Source organism: Monodon monoceros, unplaced genomic scaffold, assembly GCF_005190385.1.
Source record: "Monodon monoceros isolate NGI ecotype Baffin Bay Population unplaced genomic scaffold, NGI_Narwhal_1 Super_Scaffold_5, whole genome shotgun sequence".
Lineage (NCBI taxonomy): Eukaryota > Metazoa > Chordata > Mammalia > Artiodactyla > Monodontidae > Monodon > Monodon monoceros.
Window position 1 is genome coordinate 21,950,231 of NW_021703782.1, and position 24,254 is coordinate 21,974,484.

The 24,254-nt window shown below is 42.7% G+C and overlaps 1 protein-coding gene across 1 annotated transcript in view; it reads left to right on the plus strand.

Moving 5' to 3' along the window:
* The window catches only part of SHC3 (SHC adaptor protein 3), a 141,342-nt gene that overhangs the window by 55,003 nt on the left and 62,085 nt on the right, over window positions 1-24,254 (plus strand). The window contains exon 3 of the mRNA XM_029203279.1: window positions 23,975-24,038. Coding sequence (XP_029059112.1) covers window positions 23,975-24,038 — 64 coding nt within the window. The remainder of the gene's footprint in view (window positions 1-23,974; window positions 24,039-24,254) is intronic.

The following is a 24,254-nucleotide window of genomic DNA, read 5'->3' on the forward strand; positions in this document are numbered from 1 at the left end:
ACTACTACTTAGACTGGTCAAGGAAAGATAGAGAAAATTCAGATTACAGGTAACAGCAAGGACACATTACTACAGATACTACAGACACTGCTAGAATAAGAAGGGAATATTATCAACAATTTTATATCAACAAATTGAATAACTTAGATAAAATAGACAAATTCCCTTAAAGTTACAACTACCAAAGTGGCTTAAAGAAAAAACAGATAAACATAATAGGTCTGTATCTATTAAAGAAATTAAATTCATGGTAAAAACAACAAACAGGGAACTTCCCTGGTAGGCCAGTGGTTAAGACTCTGCTCTTCCAGTGCAAGTGGCATGGGTTTGATCCCTGGTCGAGGAACTAAAATTCCACATGCCATGTGACGTGGCCAAAAAATAAAAATAAATAAATTAATTAAAAAACAAAACCAAACAACAAAAAAACCTTCCCACAGTTTGCTAAACTCACTTATTAGTTTTAGTAGCTTTTATGTAGAGTCTTCAGGAGTTTCTATATAGATGATTATGTCATCTACAAATAAAGGCAGTTTTATTTCTTCCTATCTAATTTGTATGGCTTTTACTTTTCTTTTTTTCTTGTCTTACTGCACAGACTAAGATCTCTAGTACAATGTTAAATGAGTTGTGAAAGTAGACATTCCTGCCTTGTTCCTGATATTAGAGGGAAAGTATTTAGTTTTCCACCATTAACTGTAATATGGGCTATAGGATTCTTGTGGATGTCTTGTTACCAGATTAAGGAAGTTTCCTTCTATTGGTAGTGAGCTGAGAGTTTTTATCATGAATGTGTGTTGAATTTTATCAAAGGCTTTTCTGCATCTATTGAGATTTTCATATAGTTTTTCTTTCTTAGTCTGCTGATATGAGTAATTACATTGATTGATTTTTTTTAATGTTGAACCAACCTCTCAAGCCATGGATAACCCCTCCAGTATACGATGTATTATTATCTTTTTGATATATTGCTAGACTCAATTTGCTACTATGTTGTCAGGGTTTTGTATGTAAGTTCACAAGTTATTTTGTTTTTGTTTTATAATGCCTTTGTCTGATTTTGGTATCAGGGCAATGTTGGCCTCAAAAAATGAACTGGGAATTGTTCCCTCTTATTTTCTGGAAGAGACTGTGAAAAATTGGTGTTATTTCTTCTTTAAATGTTTGGTAGAATTCACCAATGGAACCACGTGCTCCTAGAGTTTTCTCTGTGGAAGGTTTGTTTTGTTTTTTTAAAAAGAAATATTTTTTTATTTTTTGGCTGTGTCATGCCCATTTCTGTGAGAAATGCTATTGGAATTTTGATAGGGAGTGCACTGAATCTGTATATTGCTGTATATGGTATGGATATTTTAACAGTATTAATTCTGTCAATCCATGAGCATGGAATATCTTTCCATTTATTTGTACCTTCTTCAATTTCTTTCATCAGTGTCTTACAGTTTTCAGTGTACAGATCTTTCACCTTCTTGGTTAAATTTATTCATAAGTGTTTTATTCTTTTTGATGCAATTTTAAATGGGATTGTTTTCTTAATTTCTTTCTGATAGTTCATTGTTAGTGTATAGAAACACAAATGATTTTTGTGTATTGATTTTGTTTCCTACAACTTTACTGAATTTGTTTATTAGTTCTAACAGTTTTTTTTGGTGGAGTCTTTAGGGTTTTCTATACATAATATGTCATTTGCAAATAGAGACGGTTTTACTTCTTCCTTTCCAGTTTGGATGCCTTTCATATATTTTTCTTGCCTAATTGCTCCGGTTAGAACTTCCAGTACTATGTGGTATACAAGTGGTAAGAATGAGCATCCTTGTCTTTTTCCTGATCTTGGAGCAGCTTTCAGGCTTTCACCATTGAGTATGATGTTGGCTGTGGGTTTGTTACATATGTCCTTTATTATGTTGAGGTATGTTCCCTCTATACACAGTTTGTTGAGAGTTTTTATCATGATTGGATATTGAATTTTGTCAAATGCTTTTTCTGCATCTACTGATATGATCATTATAATTTTTACCGTTCCTTTTGTTAATGTGGTGTATCACATTTATTGATTTGCAGATGTTGAACCATCCTTACGTCTCTGGAATAAATCCCACTGGATCATGGGGTATGCTTTAATGGTTGTTGAATTTAGTTTGCTAATATTTTATTGAGGATTTTTGCATCTATGTTCATCAGGGATATTGGCCTATACTTTTGTAGAATTCACCAGTGAAGCCATCTGGTCCTGGGGTTTTCTGTGTTGGGAAGTTTTTGATTAGTGATTCTATCTTACTAATGGTCTGTTCAGCAAAATCTTTATACATGCAAGAATATATATAAATCTCAAAAGCACTGTGCTGAGTGAAATAAGCCAGACACAAAAGGCTGCATGCTATATGATTCCATTTATATGACATTCTGGAAAAGGTAAAGCTAGAGGCGGAGATCAGATCACCAGTGGCCAAGGTCTGGAGGTTGGGGGGAGAGGATTGACCACAGAAACGGCACGGGGAAACCTTTCAGGGATAATGGAAATATTCTATCTTTTGATTTTGTGGTGGTTACATGACTGTACATACCTTTCAAAACTCATAGAACTGAACATCTAAAAGAGTGAATTTCACCTTATATAAAATATCTCAAGAAACCTGTCTTTCCACTATTGTCTCTGAAATTGTTTTTCAAACTAATGATACTCATTCTGCAAATTGTGATGTGTATATGCAGGAAATGGTAACTACATAATGATGGCTGCCTGGCCCACAGAAGTTTCAGAAATGTTAAGATATGAAAAAAATGTGCCTCTTAGAATCAATTCATTGTGCTTCCTTCTATTCCCTAGGGAAAAGAACCCTCTAAACTTTTAAGACCTTTGATAGCATCATCAGAGATGGAATTTTCCTTATACTTCACAGACTTTGATTAATAATTATTGGGTCAGTTAATGCATTTTACATCAGAGAAGCTTCTTAGACCTGAACTGGAAGGCGGAGAATTTTGTGCCTTGGGAAACATAGGGAATGCACAGACAACAATCAGGAATAAAATTTTCATGAAATAACTCTATTCTGTGGATCAAGATGTATTCTTTTTTTTTTCTGGGTATAAAAATGACACCAAGAAATTAATGTGTGCATATTGGTACAAAATTGGACTGTATAGAAGGAGTGTAACCTCCTACCCACAAACCCAGCACCACATTCCAACTTTCAGATGCACTCTTTTCACATTTTAACATCTCTGAAATCTGGATGCATATATATTCAGTTGTATCTTAACCTATTCCTGCCCAGTGGACTACAGTTGTATGTTTGCTGTTATTGCTGAGCACCTGACAATCTAATTGCTGTTCATGTCAGCTCAGGTAGACAACTTTGATCCTCAATGGTCAGTCCACCAACCATTTAAGGGAACATGAGTCTTCAGAGTTGGTCAAAATCCTTCCCCCAAGCCCTTTTGGAAAGGCCAAGGGTTAACTCTTGCATAATAGCCTTCAGTGGCTTCGAAGAAAATACCGAAATAGTCATGGAGTGTTCTTTTAAAAACTGCTGTCTCACCTACATTCTTGATGGCTCAGAGGATGATTTTACATAGAAATGCATAGATGCCAACAACTGAATCAGAATGTGATTCAGAAGTGTTGAAACCACAATGCAAAGAGATTGGAGGAATATTTTAGTCTATTTATTTCACTTACCTATTTCTTTTTACATATACAGAAGAGTGATATATATAGATAGATAGATAGATAGATATAGATAGATAGAAAAATATAAATCTATGCATTAACAAGTCTAAAAAAGTTCTCTCAAAGTATAAAAGAAAAGTTTTAAGTGATGAAGTATTGGGTCATAGTTTTTTCTTTAGCTGTGGGACATACAATATGCATTTTTTCTTTATTTCTGGGACATAAAATATGATCCATATTGTAGTCAGTTGCATCTTCAATTTGACTAAATGTAGCATTTCCTTCATGTTTTCTATGCATTTTTAAACATTTTATGTGATTTTAAACTAACAGAAAAGGTGTAAGAATAGGACAAAGGATTCCTGCAAATCTCTATTTTTTTTTTCTGAACCATTTCAGAATAAGTTGGAGATATTGTGCTTCTTAGACCTTAGCTATGTAAGAGTGTCTTTCCTAAGGACAATGGCATTTTCTTACATATCCAGAGCACAATGACAAAATCTGGAACTATAACACTGATAGAACACTATTATCGAATCTACAGCCCATCTCCACATTTCATCAGTTCTCCTGGTAATGTCCTCCATAGCTGTTTTTGTCCAGTCTAGGATTCCATCCAGGCTCGCACATGGCATTTAGTTGTTGTGTCTCTTTGGAGTCCTTTAATCTGGAATAGTTCCCCAGCCTTTCTTTGTCTTTCTTGACATTGACATTTATTAAGAGTACATGTCAGTTATTTTGTAGAATTTCCATCACTTTTAATTTTCCTGTTGCTTTCCCATGATTCATTTCAAGTTATGTATTTCTGGCAGTAAACAATAGAAATTGTTGTGTCCGTCTCAGTGCATGACATTAGAAGGTACATGGTGTCACTTTGTCTCCATATTGATGATGTCAACTTTGATGAGTTAAGATGGGGTATTTTTCATATACATTGTTCATATAATAGTGTTCAGACTGTATATAAAAGTTTGTGTTCATCTTTCCTCCTTTAGAATCATAAACACTTCTCATCATTAAAAGCTTTCAGTATTTATTGTTTATTATTTAAAAAGAATAAAGTCTAAAATGTCTGAATGCAGTGGGGACTGAGCCAAGTTATCTTGAAAGTTGGGTTTGAATTTCCTTGATGAGCTCTCAGGGAGGTATTCTTATGGCCCACAAAGGCAACAGGCTATCCCTAGAAGAGACCTAGGCCCTGGGCCAGCACATAGTAGGTGCTCAATCAAAGTTTTTTGAAATCTTAAAGTTTCATGAATCTAGGGAAATGACTAAAAATGAAGCATAAGAAAAAGCAAATTGCTAATAGTGGCAGCTCAGAAGATGTGATTAATATGACAAACTCTGAGTGGAAAAAATGATATTAAATTCCTCCTTCCTTTTGGCCCCCTGGGCCTTTTCTATGAAAATTAGTGCAGCTACATCTGCTGAGCAAAATGGAAGGCACTTGTTTTAGAAGACCTGGCTTCCTTTGTTGGAATATAATATTGTGGGATAGTGTCCTTTCTCTCCATATTTTAATTTTCTACTTATAACCTGGAAAAATGAAGACTTGTTGGATAAGTTCCAGATTAGCAACTTGTAACTCCTTTTGAAGTAAAGCCTTTAAGCACTGGAAAGTAAATTCAATTAGCTAATCTGTAATTTAGTTTAATGTACTTTAATACCTAAAATATCAGAGAGAGAGACATATTGTTGAATGGTGAGTCTGATTCTGCCTCCTCTGGGGGACATGGCTTGTGGCTGGTGTTCTTTTAAAAGAATGAACTCCTTCTCTTCCTCCTGCCTGCTGGTACCTGGCCTGGCTGGTATCCTTGCTGTGAGGCATCCGCCTCAGGGCCCAGGGTCTCTGCAGCGCCCCCTTTGGTGGAACTTGTAACTCTGCCTGTCGCCTGGGATGGGAGCACCTGTGCCGGAAGTCTCCCCTTGCAGGGCTGGGGCGACTGGCTCCCAGCTGCATCATGCAGTTTCTTCCACCCTCTTGTGAGGCCCTGGTCACTCCTTGTTATGCTCTCTTCTATTTTAACAAAACAATCCTCACCTCCTCAGGCCCTGAGTTTAGCAGGACCAGCTGGACCCCTTGACCACCTCCACTCTGTCCAGAACCCAGGACCCCTCTTCCTGGGGAGGGCAGCTGGTGGCAGATCCTGGGGTTCTGGTTTTCAGACCCTTCGAGGATTATCTGAAGTACCAGTAAATGCTCCCTGCTGCCTGTGACTATCAGAGGCCCAGCCTGTCCTCACCCCTGTTCCCCCTTGACCTGTTGAGACCTGCAGGACAGGCAGGTGACGGTGAAGGTGGGGTCAGGCCATCCCTGCAGCCTGCACACCGGGTGCTCCCTGAATGTGCACCGGGAGAGTGGGGGCAGCCACTTCAGCGATTTTCACACCAAGCCTCCCTTCCTTGGACATCTTTCTCTCGTGTAAAGAGCACACCCATGGGCTCCTCCTGGGAAAACACACACACACACACACACACACACACACACACACACACACACCTGGCACTGCTGGTGGCCTGAGAAGTGGGAGTCCCGGCACTGCGGTCCCATATGGGAAACAAAAAATAGGCTCTACGCCAGGGTTTCTCGGCCTCGACATCATTGACATTTGGGGCCAGGTCATGCTTTGCTGTGGGGACTGTTCTGTGCATTTCAGGATGTTTAGAAGCCCCTCTGAGCTCTACCTATTAGATACCCTCTTCCCCAACGTTGCAACGGCTCAAACCATCTTCAGACTTTGCCCAGTGTCCCCTGGATTAAAACTGCTGCTTTACACTAACCTCCACACCTTAAAACTAAATTTGAGTTCATCATAAAAGTCATACGTACATGCTCACCAGAGAAATTTTAGAAAATAAAGAAAAGTATACAAAAAAGGAAGGGAAAGTTTTCCCTTAATCTTTCACAATTTTGCAATCACACTTTATGCAAAGTTTTGTGCCTTCATTTTTTTCTTAAATGTAATATTAAGTAATCAGGTTCATATTATTACTTTAATTTTATGTTATGTGTATATATTATCTCCAGGTCACTCCCTCCAGTCTATTCACTGGGTCTTAATGGAAATTAACTCAGCCCTTCACATTTGATAGGAGCCAAGTCTTAGCACAAACCTCACCTGGGGGTGGATGGGGTCTGCCTTGCAGTCTCCACCCAGCTCCTTGAATCCAGGACACAAGCAAGTAACGATGTCCCTATTCTTGGGGAATTGAGAATCATCTCATGCCCAGTTATTAGCTGTTAACATTTTGTATGTTTGACAAAATTCTTGTTTTCATCTGAATACAACTTTCTCATCCATCCGTATTCAACATTAGTGAGTGTAGTAGAGTAGACCCTGATCCTCTGAAATGTATGTGCCTAAATATATGTTATTCATTATTTCTTATCTGTGGTTTGTTTACATCTGAGGCAGCACTTTCTGACATGTGGCCAGACGCCCACAAAGCCTTTTAATAGCTGCAGAGCACAGGATGTGCTGAAGGATGTCCCACGAGAAGCATGTTATCATTTAGGTTTGAAAGGGCCTTAGCTCAATTATTTATAGACTCAGGCAGGAATTCTGTCATTCTGGGCATAAAAATGTATTAAAAAATGATGATGCACTTGACAGGAAATACTGAAGGTTTAATTATACCCAGAATGAAGGACAAGATTAAAATTCATGAATCTCAGTAAGTCACCTATGACCCAGTGGGTCAGCCTGTAGGTGGGAGACACACTACACTTTTATGCCCGGCTGCTGCCAGGGTGCTCGTTGTTGTATACACGGCCCTTGGTGTCTGGCTCTGACAGCAATGATTGTTGTTGTTGTTGTTTTTATTTTGGCTAAACATAAAATTTACCATTTTAACCATTTAACCATTTTTAACTGTACAGCTTAGTGGCGTTAAGTACATTCCATTGTTGTGCAGCCATCACCATCAACCATCTCTAGGACTTTTTCATCTTCCCAAACTAGAATTCTGTCCCCATTAGATAATCACTTCCCATTCTTTGCTCCCCTCAGCCCCTGGCAACCTTCATTCTACTTTATGTCTCTGTGAATTTGACTCCTCTAGGGACCTCATATAGGAGGAATCATACAGTATTTATCTTTCTATAACTGGCTGATTTCACTTAGCAGAATGTCCTCAAAGTTCATCCATGTGGCATGTGTCAATTTCCTCCTTTTTTAAGGCCAAATAATATTCCACTGTATGTATATTCCACATTTGGTTTATCCATTCATCTGGTCAATGGACACAGGTTGCTACCACCTTTTGGCTATTGTGAATAGTGCTGCTATGAACATGGGTGTACAAATACCCAAGTCCCTGCTTTTTTGGAGATATATATTATATATATAAATATAAATAAATAAATAAATATATATATATATATATATATATATATATATATATATATATATATAATTTTTTTGATATATACCCAGAAGTGGAATTGCTGGATCATATGTTTAATTTTTTGAGTGACCTTCATACCAGTTCCCACAGCAGCAGCATCATTTTACGTTCCTGCCAGCAATGCACAAGTATTCCAGTTTCTCCACATCCTTGCCAACACTTACTATTTTAGGCTTAGTTTAAAATTTTATTTTAATAATAGTCATCCTGATAGGTATGACATGGCATCTCATTGTGGCTTCAACAGGAATGATCATTTATACTTGTAGAGTGTTTTGCTTTTTTATTTCAAATTCCTTTCGCATATGAGTTTACATTTGATCCCCTCGTAGGTGATGGGTGTTTGTTGTGACTCTAATGCCAGGTGCCCCAGTCTGGATTCGTCCAATTTCTTCCAGCATCCAGGGCTTATGCTACAAACTAGATCCACTGCCCACAGCCACCTCCCAGCTGTGTGACCTCAGACAGACCACTTAACCTCTCTGGTCTTAGGTTTTTCACCTGTAAAATGGGAATCATAATGATTCCTACCATATTAAAATATTAATATGCTCAAAATCATAGAACAGGGCCAGACGCTTAGCAAACACTCCAGAAGTGTTAGTTGGGGCTATTATTATTACTTTTACAATCTTCCTACCTTGGCAATAACATCACCCCGTCACCAGCCTCAGAGTCAGTGTCTTCAAATTGTGTGTGCTCTTCTTGAAAATGCTTCTCGGGTTCCCACCTTCCTTCCATCCCACCTCAGCTCTTCCCAGGATTCTTTACCACAGAGACTCACTTTCACATTAGACCCCTAAGTATTTGCCCAGCAACACTTCTTCCTCCAGTTTCTCCTTAAATAAGATCATATTACTGTTCCAAAACTATTTTCATCCCCTTTTTCTCTAGCTTCAAAAGCTACATTGGGTCCTAATGACAGAGCAGAATACATTCCAGTCATGCTGGCTGGTTTTCCTGTGTGACTTTTCATTCTTGTTTTGTATTTAACAATGAATTTGTTGAGGTATAACATACCTCCAGTAGAGTGCACAAATATTCAGTGTAAAACTCACTGGAATTTTACACGTGCACACGCTGAATAGCTGACACCCAGATCAAGACTTAGAACATTACCAGACCCCAGAATGCCCTCTGTGCCTTCCCAAGCTGGTAAAACCCCACCCTGTTCTTGAACTTCTCATAAATGGGAGGATATAGGCTGTCCTTGTGCCTGCCTTTTTCCTTTCCCTCATCATATTCTCTTTGACCTTAATTCCTGCTGTTGTCTGTTCTTTTTTACTGATGAGTGGTACCCAGGGAGTGTGATACCACATAGCTGCTATGCATATTCTTGTGCGTGTCTTCCAGGGAACGTGTGCATCATTCCTCTGGGGTATGTACCTTTGTGTGCAGTGGTGGTCAAAGTGTAGGCTATGTTTCTTATTTTATTAAAAGTTTTCTCTGTGACTATAAATGTCCCCCTTGATTCATTGAGGTCTGACTTACATCAATAAAATCCACCCATTTTAAGTGTACAGTTTGATTAATGTCGGCAATTGTATAGTCATTTAATTACCACCACAAAGAAGATACAGAACATTTTTATCTCCCCTTCCAAATTCCCTTATGCTTTTTGTAGTCAATAGCCATCCCCAAGTCTGCCCCAGGCAACCATAGCACTTTCTGGTCCTATAATTTTGCCTTTTCTATAATTTCACATAAATAGATTCATACCAAATGAGGTCTTCTGCATCTGCCTTCTTTCATTCAGCACAATGCTCTGAGGGCCCCCATGTTGTTGTGTGTCATTGCTGGTAGGGATGCAAAATGGCACAGCACTTTGGAAAACAGTTGGGCAGTTTTTTTTAATAAGTTAATATAAATTTACCATACAACCCAGCAAAACATATGTCCACAGTAGGTCAGTGTTCATAGCATTATAATTCATGATAGACCCAAGCTAGAAACAACTCAACCATCAACCAACCAATGAATAAATAAACAAATTCTGGTATGTACCTGCTATAAATACCACTCAGTGATAAAAAAGAATGAATTACTGATGCATGTGACCACATGGACTAATTTCTTGTTCTATTAAACTTTTTTTCTTTTAAAAATTTGATTAAAACAATAGATGCTTATTGTAACATGTCAAATAGTATAGAAGTACAGAAAGAAAAGATAAAGTTTCTCTCTGTTCCAATCACACCTACTTGAGGTAAGGTAACAGGTAACCACATTTTTTTGTATTCACACACTACACACACACAGATGCACCACATATCACACACCACACACATATAGCACACACATACACACACACACACACACAGGAACTCCCCATCTGTTTGTAAAAACGGATTGGTACCACACTCATTTCTCCACAATTTGCCTTCCTTAGGAACAGATCAGTAGCTTTGGGTCTAACTCATTTTTTTATAGTTGCAAGTCATTATGGCTACATGACAATTTAGTCAACTCCTCCCATTTTTGTTGTTTTGCTGGACAAAGCCACGCTGCAAGGTCACACGGGTCTCTATCCTTTGCGCTGGAGATCTGATTTCCATAGGATTCTTCGATGTGGGGCTGCTACAGGGTCGCTTCTCAAGTTCACACCATCTTGAGCAATTTATGAACGCAGTCCTTTCTTCACAAATTTGTAGCACGGTGTCTTAATGTTGTTAATTTACCAGTTTTATGGTCAAAACAATGTTGCTGTTGTTTTCCTTTGAGGTTTTTGTGTTCCAGAAAGGTGGCATCTTCTCACACATATTTGTTGGCCGGTTTCATTTCCTTTTTAATGAATCACTTTTACATCACTTGCCTGTTTTTCTATTGGGTACTTTTTCATTTTCTTATCAATTTTGGGGCACTTCTTGCACATTTTATATGTGCTGGAAATATTTTGCAACACAATATCTCCCTCACTGTGAGATTATACTAATGAGTTTTTAATATTTCACTTTACTTTTTATATTTGGGTCTTTTTTTCACCTGTAATAAGATACAGGTGCCCAAACTGGAATCTCCCACTGAGTTGAAATTCCACCTTATCATCTACTAAATTCCCTTATCTCTTTGGCTCTGTTTCTGGGCCCTATTTAAGTCCGCTGATGGATTTTTCTTCGGTGTACCAACAACCTACGGTTCTGATCTTTGTGGTGATGGTATCATATTTCTGATCTCATAGGAGGTGTTGCCCCTTGCTAGACTTTCTTTCTGTTTAAAAACATTTCTTCACAATTTTTGAACTTTCTTATGCAGTCTAACATCATACTGCTCAGTGCAAAAAGATCTCATTAGGATTACAATTATAATCAAATTAATTTATTGCTTTGGAGAGAATTTACATTTAATATTAGTATGTCTTTATATCTGGGGACGTTTATTCAGACCTTGTTATGTCCTGTGGTAACATTTTAGCTTGTCTTCATGCAGGCCGTGCCCCACGTGTTACACTCCATCCTGTGTCTTGCACAGTTTTGGCCTCGATGTGCATGGGGTTCCCCACCCTTCACCCCACTATTCCCCTTTCTATGTGCTCACTGCTGTTGGAAGGAAAAGAGTCTTTCTTATTTGTTTCTACATTACCAAACCTTCATATTACTTCCCAGTAGTTTTTTTCCTTATGTCTCTTCAACAACACAATTTCCCCCAGCGTTCATGACACCACCCTTGTGGCTTACTTGCCTGCATCCTTGGTTCCTGTTCAAGGTCTTGCTTCTGGGCATCCTCTGTGCTCTGTAGCTGCCTTCCAGGCCCAACCTCCCTCCTCTTCATTTCTGTGTCTTTGCTTGCCCTCCCCTGTCCTGCACTGGGCTTGGCACTCTTCTCAACAGAGAGCCTGCCAAAACCCCTGGGGCGGGGAGCCAGCCTGTGCCCAGAGGGCCAAGGATTTCCCTGCTCTGACCTTGCACTTGGAGACCCGTGGTCTTTCCTTTCTCTGAGACCATGTCACATAGTGTGGGGCTGGATGTGGTCCTTCCTTCTCCTCACTTCGTGCATTTGGTTTCCCTTCTCATGTCAGTTCTGAGCCCACCCTGTGCGGACGGCTCTTCTTGTCCGTCCCTGCTGCCCACAGGGTCTGGCTGCTCTGCACACGCTCGAGCCCCATGAGGGAAGGGCTGGCCCAGGCCCACCCCAGTGCCAGTGCTGGCCTCGTGGTCTCGGCTGACCTGCCGGCCTCCCCAGCAGAGGGAAATGGACAGGGATTTGATGTCTGCCCCCCGTGTCTTGTCGTCTTAGTGAGACGCTGTATCTGAAGGCCCTCTCCTGACCCGGCTCATCAATGCTGTGCGCCCATCCATCGTGTGTGTTCATGGGATTCTGTGTGGACCCGATGATGTGCTTGGGTAGCTTTGGAAGGCAGCTCGGGAGTGTTGAGCATCCTCCTGAGAGATGAAGTCTCAGGGTTCTGGAGCCGTGCCCAGTGTCACCGAGCAGTGCTGCACACCCAGTGGTGCTGCCCATGGTGGTTGTGCACTGTGACAATGGGGCAAGATCACAACCCACACCCGGATGTCCCGGCCTGACAGGGCTTGTCCCTTCTTCCTGTGTGACCGTGGGGTGCCCGCTTCTTTGCTCACGGAGGCTGATGGCAGGATGGCCCCTGGATCACTGGGTGCATCTGATGAGTTAAGGTGGCCGGGGCCTCCCCACCACAGCCTCTAAGGAGACTCAGGGCTGGGAAAGGCCCGGCTGTGGAGGCTCGAGGATCTAATTCAGATTTTGACTCCTCTAATGCGATGTGATTCTGGGAAGAATTAAGTACCTTCTCTGAGCTTAATTCCTTTTATCTTAGTTTATTTTTCCCCAAGGGGAAGGATGGTGCCTACATCTCAGGGGTGGCAGCTCAGGGAGATGAGGGGCGTGGAGGCACACAGCAGAGGCTAGCTCCCTCACTCTTGGGGTGCTGACTTAGCACAGTGTCTGTGTGTGTGTGTGTGTGTGTGTGTGCGTGCGAGCCCCTTTCTTACAGCTTAAATTCCTCATTTGCAGGGAGCCTGAACACCCACCCTCCAGGTCCCAGATCCCCAGTCCCCTCTCGCTCTGCCTCTTAAATTGAGAATTACCTCCACACAGCAACTGCCCAAGTATATTTCTTTGAAAGTTTATCTCTAATGTTTCCCTCACGGCCCTGTCTTGTGCCCTCTTGTCCTTTCTCCTCCACAAGTTCAACAAGAGGGACTTCGTTTTCACACCTACATAGAAACAGGCAAATACGGACAGAAAGCCAGACAAGAGGACTAAGAAGGGAACTCTCTCCAAATAGAGGAGCCTATGATGAATGGAGCTCGTTGAATGATCAGAGAAAGGAAACAGAGCTTGTCTAGATAAAAATCACCATGAGGCTGTGCCTCCCCCAGGAAGGGGTGGGATTAACACCATTTATACCTGAGGACGAATAAAACCAGCATGTGCTCTCTTGCCTTGCAGATGTACTCTCTCACTGAAAGGCACTTTCTGAGGATCCGCGGAGAGGGGCCCCATGCCCCAGGAGCACTCCTCGCCACCTCTGAGGCCCACGGCAGCGGGGGGTGCTGACTCCCGTGCTCCGAATTCTCCAACCCTCCGCCAGCCAGCCGGCCTGCTCATGTCCCTCCTGCGGCTCCTCCCCTGGCCCCTGTCCTGCACTTCCCCACCTCTTTGGGGGCCTCCCTGTCTTTTCCCACGGGGCCTGGCAATCATCCTTTTGACTGATTGCCTTGTAGCTCTTTCCTGATATTAAACATATTTCTGAGAAAAGCAACCCATTGTGTCTATGGAGCATTTATTTCTAGGAATTTGTACTTTGGCTTCCTGAATTCCATGCCGCTCGTCTTCTAGAGTTATATAATAATGTGTCGTTGTCTTATTAATAAAATGGTGACAAGAGAGGACGTTTTGGGACCAGCGAAGTAGACCGCCGAAAGAGGTGGGCGTGGGTGTGTGGGTGGGCGGAGTCACCTGGCTCTCCCTCCCCTCCCCTCGTCTGACTCCCCAGGGCTCCTCCCCCGCCTGTGACCCTCAGCAGCTGCCCCGACAGGAGGAGCTCACTAAGAAGGACCCCCGCCCCGGGCTTTTCTGGTGGCGTAGTGGTTGAGAGTCCGCCTGCCGATGCAGGGGACACAGGTTCGTGCCCCGGTCCGGGAAGATCCCACGTGCTGCGGAGCGGCTGGGCCCGTGAGCCATGGCCACTGAGCCTGCGCGTCCGGAGCCTGTGCTCCGCAACGGGAGAGGCCACAGCAGTGAGAGGCCCGCGTACCGCAAAAAAAAAAAAAGAGGGCCCGCCCCCCACCAAGAGTAGAGAGGAGGAGCTGTCTGACTGAGACTGCCTCTGGAGTTGCTGTGAGGCTGGCATTAGCTCCCCGCTCCCCAGTGCACCTTGATATCGGGGGCCACAGGGGGAAACACCAACACCAGGGTGGGCAGGAGGCAGAGGACAGGAGAGAGGTTTAGGCCAGAGCCTTTACTGGGTTCTCCATGGGAAAGACAAGGCAGGGCAGGGTGGACAGCTCAGGATGGCTAGTTCGGGCACCTCCTGCGGGCTCTGAGCTATAGGGCTGGTCACAGTTGCCTGGCACCTGGTCCTGAGATGAGTAAGGCAGAGGAATATTGCCTCTGGGGCCAGGAGAGGAGGCCTCGCCCTGCACTGGTTAATCTGCATGTCATAGGTGATCCGACCGGGCCCTTTGCTGTCTCTAAGAATTGACTAACCCCAGAGGGGTGGTGTCTCTCCAGCTAGAAAAGTTCTTTAAGATGTCAAAATGTCATGCTATACAGAAAATAATGTCAGAGGACGTGTCTGTGTGTGACACAGGGCTGTTAACAGGGCTGCATTCGAGATCCTGTTGGCTGAGCCTATTTTTAGCTGCCTGCTCCAAGACCTGCATCCATCCACCCACAGGATCCTAAAAGGAAAGATCTCATTGGGAAATGGGTTCTCAGTCTGCAGTGCGGTAGAGAGCACAGCACGGGATCAGGCATGGCCCAGGTGTCTGAGCTGCCTGGCCAAAGTGTCACCCACAATGCTGTAGCCGCCAGTTTACAAAGAAAAGTGAACACAGAGGACAGAGGGAAGGAAGACCAGGTGTTTGTTTGGCCCAGGTTTAGGCGGTTCAGTCAAGACTAGAGCCACAGAGAGACTTGGTGATGGAGGCCTGCCCTGACCTTCGGGGGACATGATGGGAAATCCTGGGCCTAGGCTTCTCCCAGGGAGTATGGGAACAGGCCCCTTCCTGCCTCCTGCCGCCTCCCAGACACCCACACAGCATCAGCACTTATAATTAGTGTGCATTTCCTGGAGTTTTTATATGCCTGGAATCACGCAGCACATACTCTTTTTTGTCTGATCTCCTTCATGCCACATAATTTTGTTCAGGCTGGTTGATGTTGTGTGTGTGTCCCTGCTCTTTTTCACTCCCAGCACAGTTTCACTTGAGCCCTCTGAACGTGGTTTGTTTATCCACTCAATGTAGATTTTGTACATATGGCACCTGGTTTCTGGTTCCCACGGTTCCCATCTTGCACACCACTTCTGGTGGGTTAGAATTGGTGTTGAGGATTTCCAAGGCCTTACGTGGTCCTGTGATTGTTAGAACTCTAAGATTCTGAGTCCTATTGTGGGTGACCTTGCTGAGGAACAAGCAGATGGGCTCTCCCTAGGTCCAGAGAGAGACTGGAGTTCAGAAAACGTGCCATCTCCGTGGACCTCCCACGTGGCCTGTTCTTAAAGCTGTGGGTTCACTCCCTGGGCTCTGAGCAGGCTTAGGCGCTTGCTGGCTGTGTGATCTCAGGCACGTTGCTTAACTACTCTGTGCCTCCATCTCCTCAACTATAAAACCAGCATCAATGCTCCTACCTTCCAAGGATGTGTGAGGATTAAATGAGGCCATCCCTTGAAAGCACATAGAACAGAGCCTGGCAAAAGTCAGGTCCCCTTGTGTTTTTGGTATGTGTATCCAAAGGGTCAGAGACTTTGAGGTCAGGTTTGCTTGCTTCTGTATTTCCGCTTTGCTATTAGGAAGCAGATTTCAGCAGAGTTGGGCTCTTTAGAGCTTGTGGTAGTTGATCTCAGAAGATGCATCTCTCCAAAAAGCTGGCAGTAAAGACGGATATATGCAAAGTTTCCAAGGTCTGTGGATTCCACGCTACTTTGGGCAACCCCTTTCAGCCCCTTCGTGGCTGGCGTTCTGAAGGCAAGTGGCACCATCTTGCCTGGAGCACAGTGCGGTTGGGTGGACCCATCCCGATTATTTGAGACCTTGCTTTTTATAAAATTGTACCTGCCATAAACAGCAATTATGAGGTGTAACTTTCTTTTTGATTGGCTTATCAGCATCTTGAAGCAGCTGAATTGGGAGTAGAGAACTTTTACTAACCCAACGGTTAGAATTTTAAAAGGGAAAAGAAAATTCATTGAAAGTGTTCATAAGAATGAAGCAAGTCCCTGATCTCTCAAACAAAGATGTCTGTGACACCACCTGTGACCTTGAGCGAACTTTAGTTATTTAAACCATTAGGAATATTAGCTTCAATATTGTCTTGGGAGGGCTTTATTCTTTGGTTCTACATTTTTAGCAATCCTAAGGGTTTATCTTTAATTTGGGAGATATTGTACAGCAAGGTTAAGGAATCTCTTTTCTAGTTTCCTATTGGGCTTTTTTTCAAAATGAGAAATTATAGGATACTGGTTTTTTTTTGCATCTGTTTAATAATCATCAATCTGTAGTTATTGACACCTACTATGTATGTGTGTCTGGGGCAAATCACAAACATTGGGAATGTTGGGATAAAAATGGCAGGGGTGATTCTGTAAAATTATGACAATTAGGGAACTTGCTTTGGCATCTCACTGATTTTTCAAGTGGTGCACAGATTTCAAAATTCATGGCTATACTTATGCTTGCAACATACCTATTGTTGGAAGATTTAAGTGGTTTCAACCTGTTCTGGTGAAATTACTTTTGACAAATTAAGGTATTTTTGATGCCTAAAATTGTGTTTAACTCTGTATGATGCTTTAGGTTGTAGGTGCTGGGAAGTTTCGATTAATTTGTGCGGATGAAGCTGGGAAGAAGCCATTTGCTCTAAGTGCCCCTCTTAGCACTCTGGGCCCCCACATGCCCTCTCACCCTGGCTGGCAGCCTCCTGGCCCCATCCTTGCTGTGTGTTGGCTCTCATACATTGCCTGTCTGTCTCATGGCTTCATGATGGAGATAATCGGCTGCTTTCATGCCTCCTTGGGGAGGGAGAGAGGCTGTCCCCATGGTGAAAGTGAGCTGTCTATAGCCCTACCCTCAGCTCTACTCTCCATGATCAGGCAGACCTGTGAGTTTTCTTCTCCAAATGGGCCTCTTTTCATTGTCATTTTCACCACAGAAGTCTGGGCTGGTCTCCCTGCCTGCTGTTTCTCAGCCCTTTCTGTGTCTTGCACACTGCTGCTAGGTTAATGTCCATTCAATCCTGTTTCGATCATATTAGCCCTATTTAAAAGGCCTCTGCTGTTTATCACCCCTCAGCACATCCCTGGATGCTTCTCAGACCTGAGTCTAAATTCTAAATTCCTCTGCCTCTCTTTGCTGTCCTTCTGCAAATCTGACCCAGTCTGCCATTTCCCGGCACAGCCACTGCTCGACAAGGCTGCTCCTCTGGGCCCAGTTCCAATCTGTACTTTCTCCAGAGATCTTCTACCGCCCCTGGTTTCCAGCTCCTTTAGTGATGAGGCTTCTCTGTGGACTGGGTGTACACGCCCTCTCGTTTTTCTGAAAGACAGAATTGCCCTCTAGTAGTTAATAGTGCCCATGCTGTGGCTACTTTTTTCTCTAGGCTATTCCATGAGTTGTTAATCTCCTCCGCTGCCCTGTAGGTTTCTTGAGAACACAGAATGTCTTGCCTTCTCCATGGTGGTCAGGGCTGTGATGGATTTGGTGTGGGCGTGGCACAGGAGGATCAAGGACAGTTCCTGGGTGGGGGTGAGGGCAGCTCTCTAGAGGAGCATGGTCTCATTTTCCGCCATGGGAAGACCAGGGTAGGAATGCTTTTGGTGGGGACAGTCAAGGCTTTGCTTGAAAAGATTAAGTCTGAGGAGACTTTAGACAATGAGCTGGAGATATCAATTGGATGTGGTAATTGTCTATAAGATCTTGGTACCAACATCCTGGGAGATGGAAGAAAAATGAGGCTGGAGATAAAGACAAATGAGGCCTTTGGAGCTAGAGACAATAAGACACCTTAGAACAGGAGTGGATGGAGGTAACTGCAGAGTAAAATTAGACTCTGTCTTTGTTTAGCTGAGATCCAAGTCAGGGCATGGCTCCAGCAGTCCCGAAGGGCTATGGTGTGGGACCACCCAGGCAGGGTTTGGGAAGACAAGATGGGTGTGGGAATCTATTTTGCTGTTATTTGTCCAACACTCACCTGGAAAGTATAATGAATGAGGCTGGGAATTACAGAGAGGATTTCTTTGGCTGGAGTCCCGTGTCCTGTGATCCCTACCCTGATAATGTGGGAGGGGCCAGGTGGTTCCCCCTTGCTTCAGATAGAGTGAGGGGCTTTCAGCAAATGACGCTGACTTTGGCATGTGTCACCCAGAGCCTGGGGAGCCCATTGGGCCACACCACTGAGACCTGAAGCAGGAGTGAGTGTGTTTGGGGAGAAACTACCTCCCGCTGATGGTAGGTGCTGTGGGCAGGAGGCACCCTAATGGGGCCATGAGCCCACTGGACTCACCCTGGAATGCTTACTGCTAAAGATTGGGGCCGTGTCAGCAGCAAGAGGCTGGACCTGCCCCATGGGTGTTGGTGCCAGGAGGGGGAAGGTATGTGGGCGGATGAAGAACAGACACTGTCCATTTCACGGCATGGGCACCCTAATATTCCCGGGGTTGGGGGAGGAGCCTTAAAGAAACAAGGAAAGTGGCTGTGGGAGGAGTTGGCTGCAAACCTCAGCCCTGGCCAGAAGGCCCAGCCGGGGCTGTCAGTGTCACTCAGTGCTCCCTGACTTCTTCATAGGCACCCCCAGACCACCATCACAGCCAAGGGGTCAGAAGCTGCAGCCAGAAGGTTGGGAGGTACCTCCTTCTTTGACCACTGGGAGGTTTTGAACCCCAGACAGTGCTAAGGGAAGGAGGAGAGCTCTAACTTTAAATGATGTTCTGGGTTTTCATAATTATGCTGAGGCTAAGAATTTTTACCTCTAAAAATAGGAAAATGGAGTAAGTTGTAAGTTATTGAGGATATTTTCTTCTCTGGAAGTGAGTGGACTAGATACGGGGCATGCCCGGGGCTCCGTCTGGGGCCAGGGAGGAGCTGGCCCCGAGTGGATTTAGACAGAAGACATTGAGGCAGTAAACTCGTTCTCAGATTGTACCATCCACTCATGCAGGTCACACAGAGGACAGAGAGGAGGTGGGTGGAACGGATCCTTGGGGCTCTCCGTGATTTAGAGGTAGAGTCACGGAGAAGGTGAGAAACTGACCACGAGCACCCAGGATGGTGGGGGATGTCAGAGGACTGTGGGATCAAGAAGTCAAGAAAAAGAAGTGTGTCAAGGAAGTGAGGACAGCAGATTGCCTGTCGATTTGGTGCCAGGGAGGGTGTTGGCGACTTTGCAGAAGAGTTAGTAGGAACAAGAGTGGCCTGGGGGGAGCTGAGGAGAAAAGGGAGGTGAGAGTGGAGAGGGCACCATCAACAACGCTGTTGACGGTCCATTTTATGGAGGAACCATAATTTATTGAACTGGCCCCTGATAGGTATTGATTGTTTCCTATCATTCTATTAAAACATTGCAGCAATCAATAGTGTGTACGTGAATCTTCTGGCCTGTTTCTGAGAGTATTTAGAGGATGCATTCCCAGAAGTAGAACTGCTGGATGAAAGGGTTTTGTTAGGAATATGACCAATCTGCCCCCACAGAGGCTGCACCAAGCTACATTCTCACTGATGTGGGATACTTTACCGACAAGTTCTTATCAAGCTTAAATCTTTGGCTGTGAAAATTGACTTTTAGTATAGGCTTTAATTTGTAATCTTATTATGAGTAAAGCTGAGAATCTTTTCATATTTTCAAGTGCCATTTATCTCCTGTGTAAACTCTTTGTTCATATCTTTTACTCATTTTCTATTGGGTTTTTGATGTTTTCCTTATTGACTTATATTAGGACAATTATCTCTTCAGCTGTGAAATGTTACCATTTTTTTTCTTGCGCATAAAGTTTTATTTTTATGATATTGTGTCAATATTTTCTTTTATGGTTTCTGTATCATTCTAAGATTCAGAGATTAAAAATGTCTTCCCAATTTTCTTTTAGTACTTTTATGGTTCATCACAAACAAATTAAATTTGCAATCCATCTAGGATTTGTTTGCATGTAAGGCATAAGATAGGAACTCAACTTACTTTTTCCTGGATAGTTGCCCAGGCACTCAAATGCCACTCACTGGGTAACTCTTCCCCCCTACTGACATGCATTACAGCATTTATTCTGTAGGGAAGGAAAAAAACTTTTGTGCTCTGCCCTCCTATATTCTTTGGCTGGGACCCTGCAAATTAGACTAACAGAAGACAGATTAACAAGAGAAAACCAAACTTGATTAAAGCACGAAGTGCACATGCTCGCAGTGAAATTCAGTGATGAGTAACTCAAAGAAGTGGTTAGAACTTGGGCTTATATCTTAAACGAAGATGAAAAATCTGTACAGAATTGACAAGCCACAGAAAAAAAGACTTTGAGTTTCTGGGGGTGACAAGCTGTGGGAAGGTAAATGTATGAGGAAACTTATGGAAGATAAGGGCTAGTAACAAGGTTTGTTATGCAGATTCCTCTGGTGCATCTCTTAGTTGATCAGGGTCTAGAGTTGTCTCCAGTGATTAATGTCTGTCCTTCTTGGTAGAGAGGGGAAGGGGATGCCTTTACAAATTTATGTCCTGCTTTTAGGCCAATAGGGGAAGTGAAGGGACTTTTCTTGTATCTGCTTCTTCTCAATTGCCTTCAGCTCAACATGATCCTTATACCAGAGAGACATATTTGGGGGTGGCATGTACTACTTATATCCACATGTTCTACATACCTCTCCTTCTTGTTTCTTCATGAAATTGATTGCAATTTACCATTATATGTGTTCATTTGTTGCACCCCCCCACACACCAGAATAGGAGTGAATGAGTGTAGAAGTAACCCAGATGTCCTATTTTTTTTTATTTTTTAGTCTGTGAAATATGAATGTGTGTGTGTGTGTATGTGTGTTTGGGGAGGCTGGGTGGGTAGCAATGAGATGGGTGAGTAGAGAGTAAGATGGTGCTGCATGATTTCAAAGGATCCAGTACTACATTCTAATGAAAAAACTATTAAAATATCAAAGGTACTGGCTCTAATGATGAGAATTTTAGACAAAAGGGGAAGATGGTGCACTCATGAGAAAGTAAGGATTAGCATTTGGGGCTGGCTTCAGTTACTTTCAGATGACTCTGGAGGTGCCAAATATTCCATTTTCATATTAACTGAACTCCAAGGTCATGGGTTGGCTTACCAAAATGGGGTCTTACTGGAAAGAATGTTAGGAAGCACTCTCCATTACTAAAAACAGGGCAAAGTCACTACCTGAGGCTCAAACTGAGATTAAATGGATTTACACAAAGCTAAATAATTATTGCTAAAAGAACCAATTAAAATAGCACTGCTCACCAAAATGCACTCTGCTAGGCAATAAGGAGAGACGATAAGAATGGTTATATTTAAATTAGACTTTGGAGTTCAAGTTACTAATTTCAGTCATCTAACTATTGCAATTACTAATAGTTATGTCACATTTCTATTTCAAACAGAAATAGATACCATCAACCTGGTTGAAGTGAGAATTCACACACACACAATTTATATGAGCATCAGAAACAAATTTTTGCCAGTGATGAAAGGAGAGCATTCTTCTGAAAAGCAGCTTGGTTTGCAAATCTCTTTGAGAATTCTAAAGGTTGGCTGACGGGGGGATCCCTAGGACTTTCTTGAGTCCATGAGCTCTGATAAATTTCTGGAACGTCTTACATTTGCAAAACTTAAGGCCAAAATATTGAGTCTCTGAATGTTCTCTGAGATGCTTGCTTGCCTCTCTGTGGGAGGATTTGTTTGATAGACCATGTTTATTATTTGCAACATTTTCTCCACAATCCCACTCTTAATGCTCACTGGTTGTTTCCACCTCCGTCTCCCAAAGTGGCACATAAGCAGCAAGGCCTTCTGCCCAAGCTTCATAGCCTGACTAGATTAGACGTTTGATGATGTGTAACCTATATAATATATTAGACATTTGACATTTCCTTTTTGAAAACTGTCATCCAAGACTGATTTTTTTCTCTTATCCTCTACGTCAGTGGATGGGAAAAGAAATACGATGCTTACTAGGGGTATTTAAGGAATGACTTACTGGAAACTTTCCACCAAATAATGTCTTTCCAGCCTATTGGGACTATCAGGGACTGAGCTGCTTTGCTCAGCTAAATGTATCATTTAAAATAATAAGCACAGTGCAGACGCGCATCAAGCTTTAAAAATTAAACAGATAAAATATAGATACTTTTTATACATGTTTCTCTAGAGAAACAACTTGACTCTCTTCAATAAGGAATTTACCTTTAGAAAATACTTTGGATGATTATTTTGATAGAACCACTTTTAGAATATTATTATAAAATAAATGACTAAGGATAAACATCAAAAAAACACTTGTTTCTTTCAAACAAACTTTTTCTGAGTCATGGTGATTCATAATCTATAGTTTTTATGGCATCTGAACTTTTAAAATAGTATTTCTTTCTTCTCTCTGTACAATGAATTGAATGGCAAATGTGAAGCTTATCTTAATAGTCTCTCACCTAATTTGACAAGGTCATATTTCTCTTAAAAGCATTGTATTGTGACAGTAATTATGTTTCTAGATGATAGAAAATAATTTCAAGAAGTATTCAGCTGAGAAAGTTTGTGGAATGTTTCTAAGGACCTGTTATCTTCTCTATCATTCAGTGTTTCTCCATATTCCTATTTTTTTTTTTCTGTGTTCTTTTACTATTTTGTCCTTCCCCATGTGGGAGTTGAGAAGTTCACCCAGCTCCTTTCTGGGCTCCTAACTTTGGATCCGCCTTTGGCATATCACCCATTATTTCTCACTGAGACCGAGTCACAAAGTTGAGCTATGCTTGCTTTCAAGCACCTGCCCAAGCCACGTCCCCACCAGCCTCCAGCTTCTGGACTGTAGCAGTCTCTGTCTAGTCTTACTTTTCCACCCTCCCACTGCTCCCGTGCCCTCCTGCCCCGGGCAGACCTGTGGGTCAGACCCTCTGCAGCTGGTCCTTCTGTCAGGCCCCCTTGGTACCTAGGTTGCTCCTTGCCTCCTTCCTCAAGACAGTGCCCAGCACATTGTAGATGCTTTAGAAATGCCTATGCAGAGCCTCATTTCTGGCTCATTTGTGTACCCCTGGAGTTCCTGTCCTCCTTCAAAATCCTCTTGATTTTATGATATTTAGTAACTGCACAAGCTGGGAATAAAACTCAGAGGACCAAATTTCTTTTAATTACATTCTGACTCACTTCAGAAAGATCTTAATCAATAGCAATGCTTGATTAGGTTTGGGCCTTGTGCCATGACCATGGCCATGGAGAGGACATCCAGAAGAGTACACTTCAGCACTTCAGGGTACTGATTTTCTAAAATATAATCTTAACCAAACATTAAAAACAGAAAAAAGAAAGTGTGGCATCGATTCATATCCCACCCTTAGGATACAACCACAGCAACAGAAAGAATTAGGATACTGCCAGCCAGAGGCTCTAAGATGTGGTTTGCTTAGTTTTGTTTTTTGCACGTGTAGAACGTCTGGGTTATGTAATCCTGAAGGATGGGATAAAATGGATCTCTCTCTTCCTGTTCTCTTAAGGGAAGCCATCAGCCGGGTTTGCGAAGCCGTCCCTGGCGCCAAGGGAGCCTTCAGGAAAAGAAAGGTACTGTTCTCTTGGCTCCGTGTCTACCTGTGTCTCTTTTACTTCTTCTCTCTTCTGTCACCACTCAGAATCTTTAATCACACACAATTGTTCCATTTCTCTTTTCCGTGGCCTGGCTCTTGTCACTTTTTTTTTTTTTTTTTTTTTGCTGGACAGAGGGGAGCCAAGAGACATCTATTGATTTAAAGGGCATAACTCACAGTGACTCTTGTCACT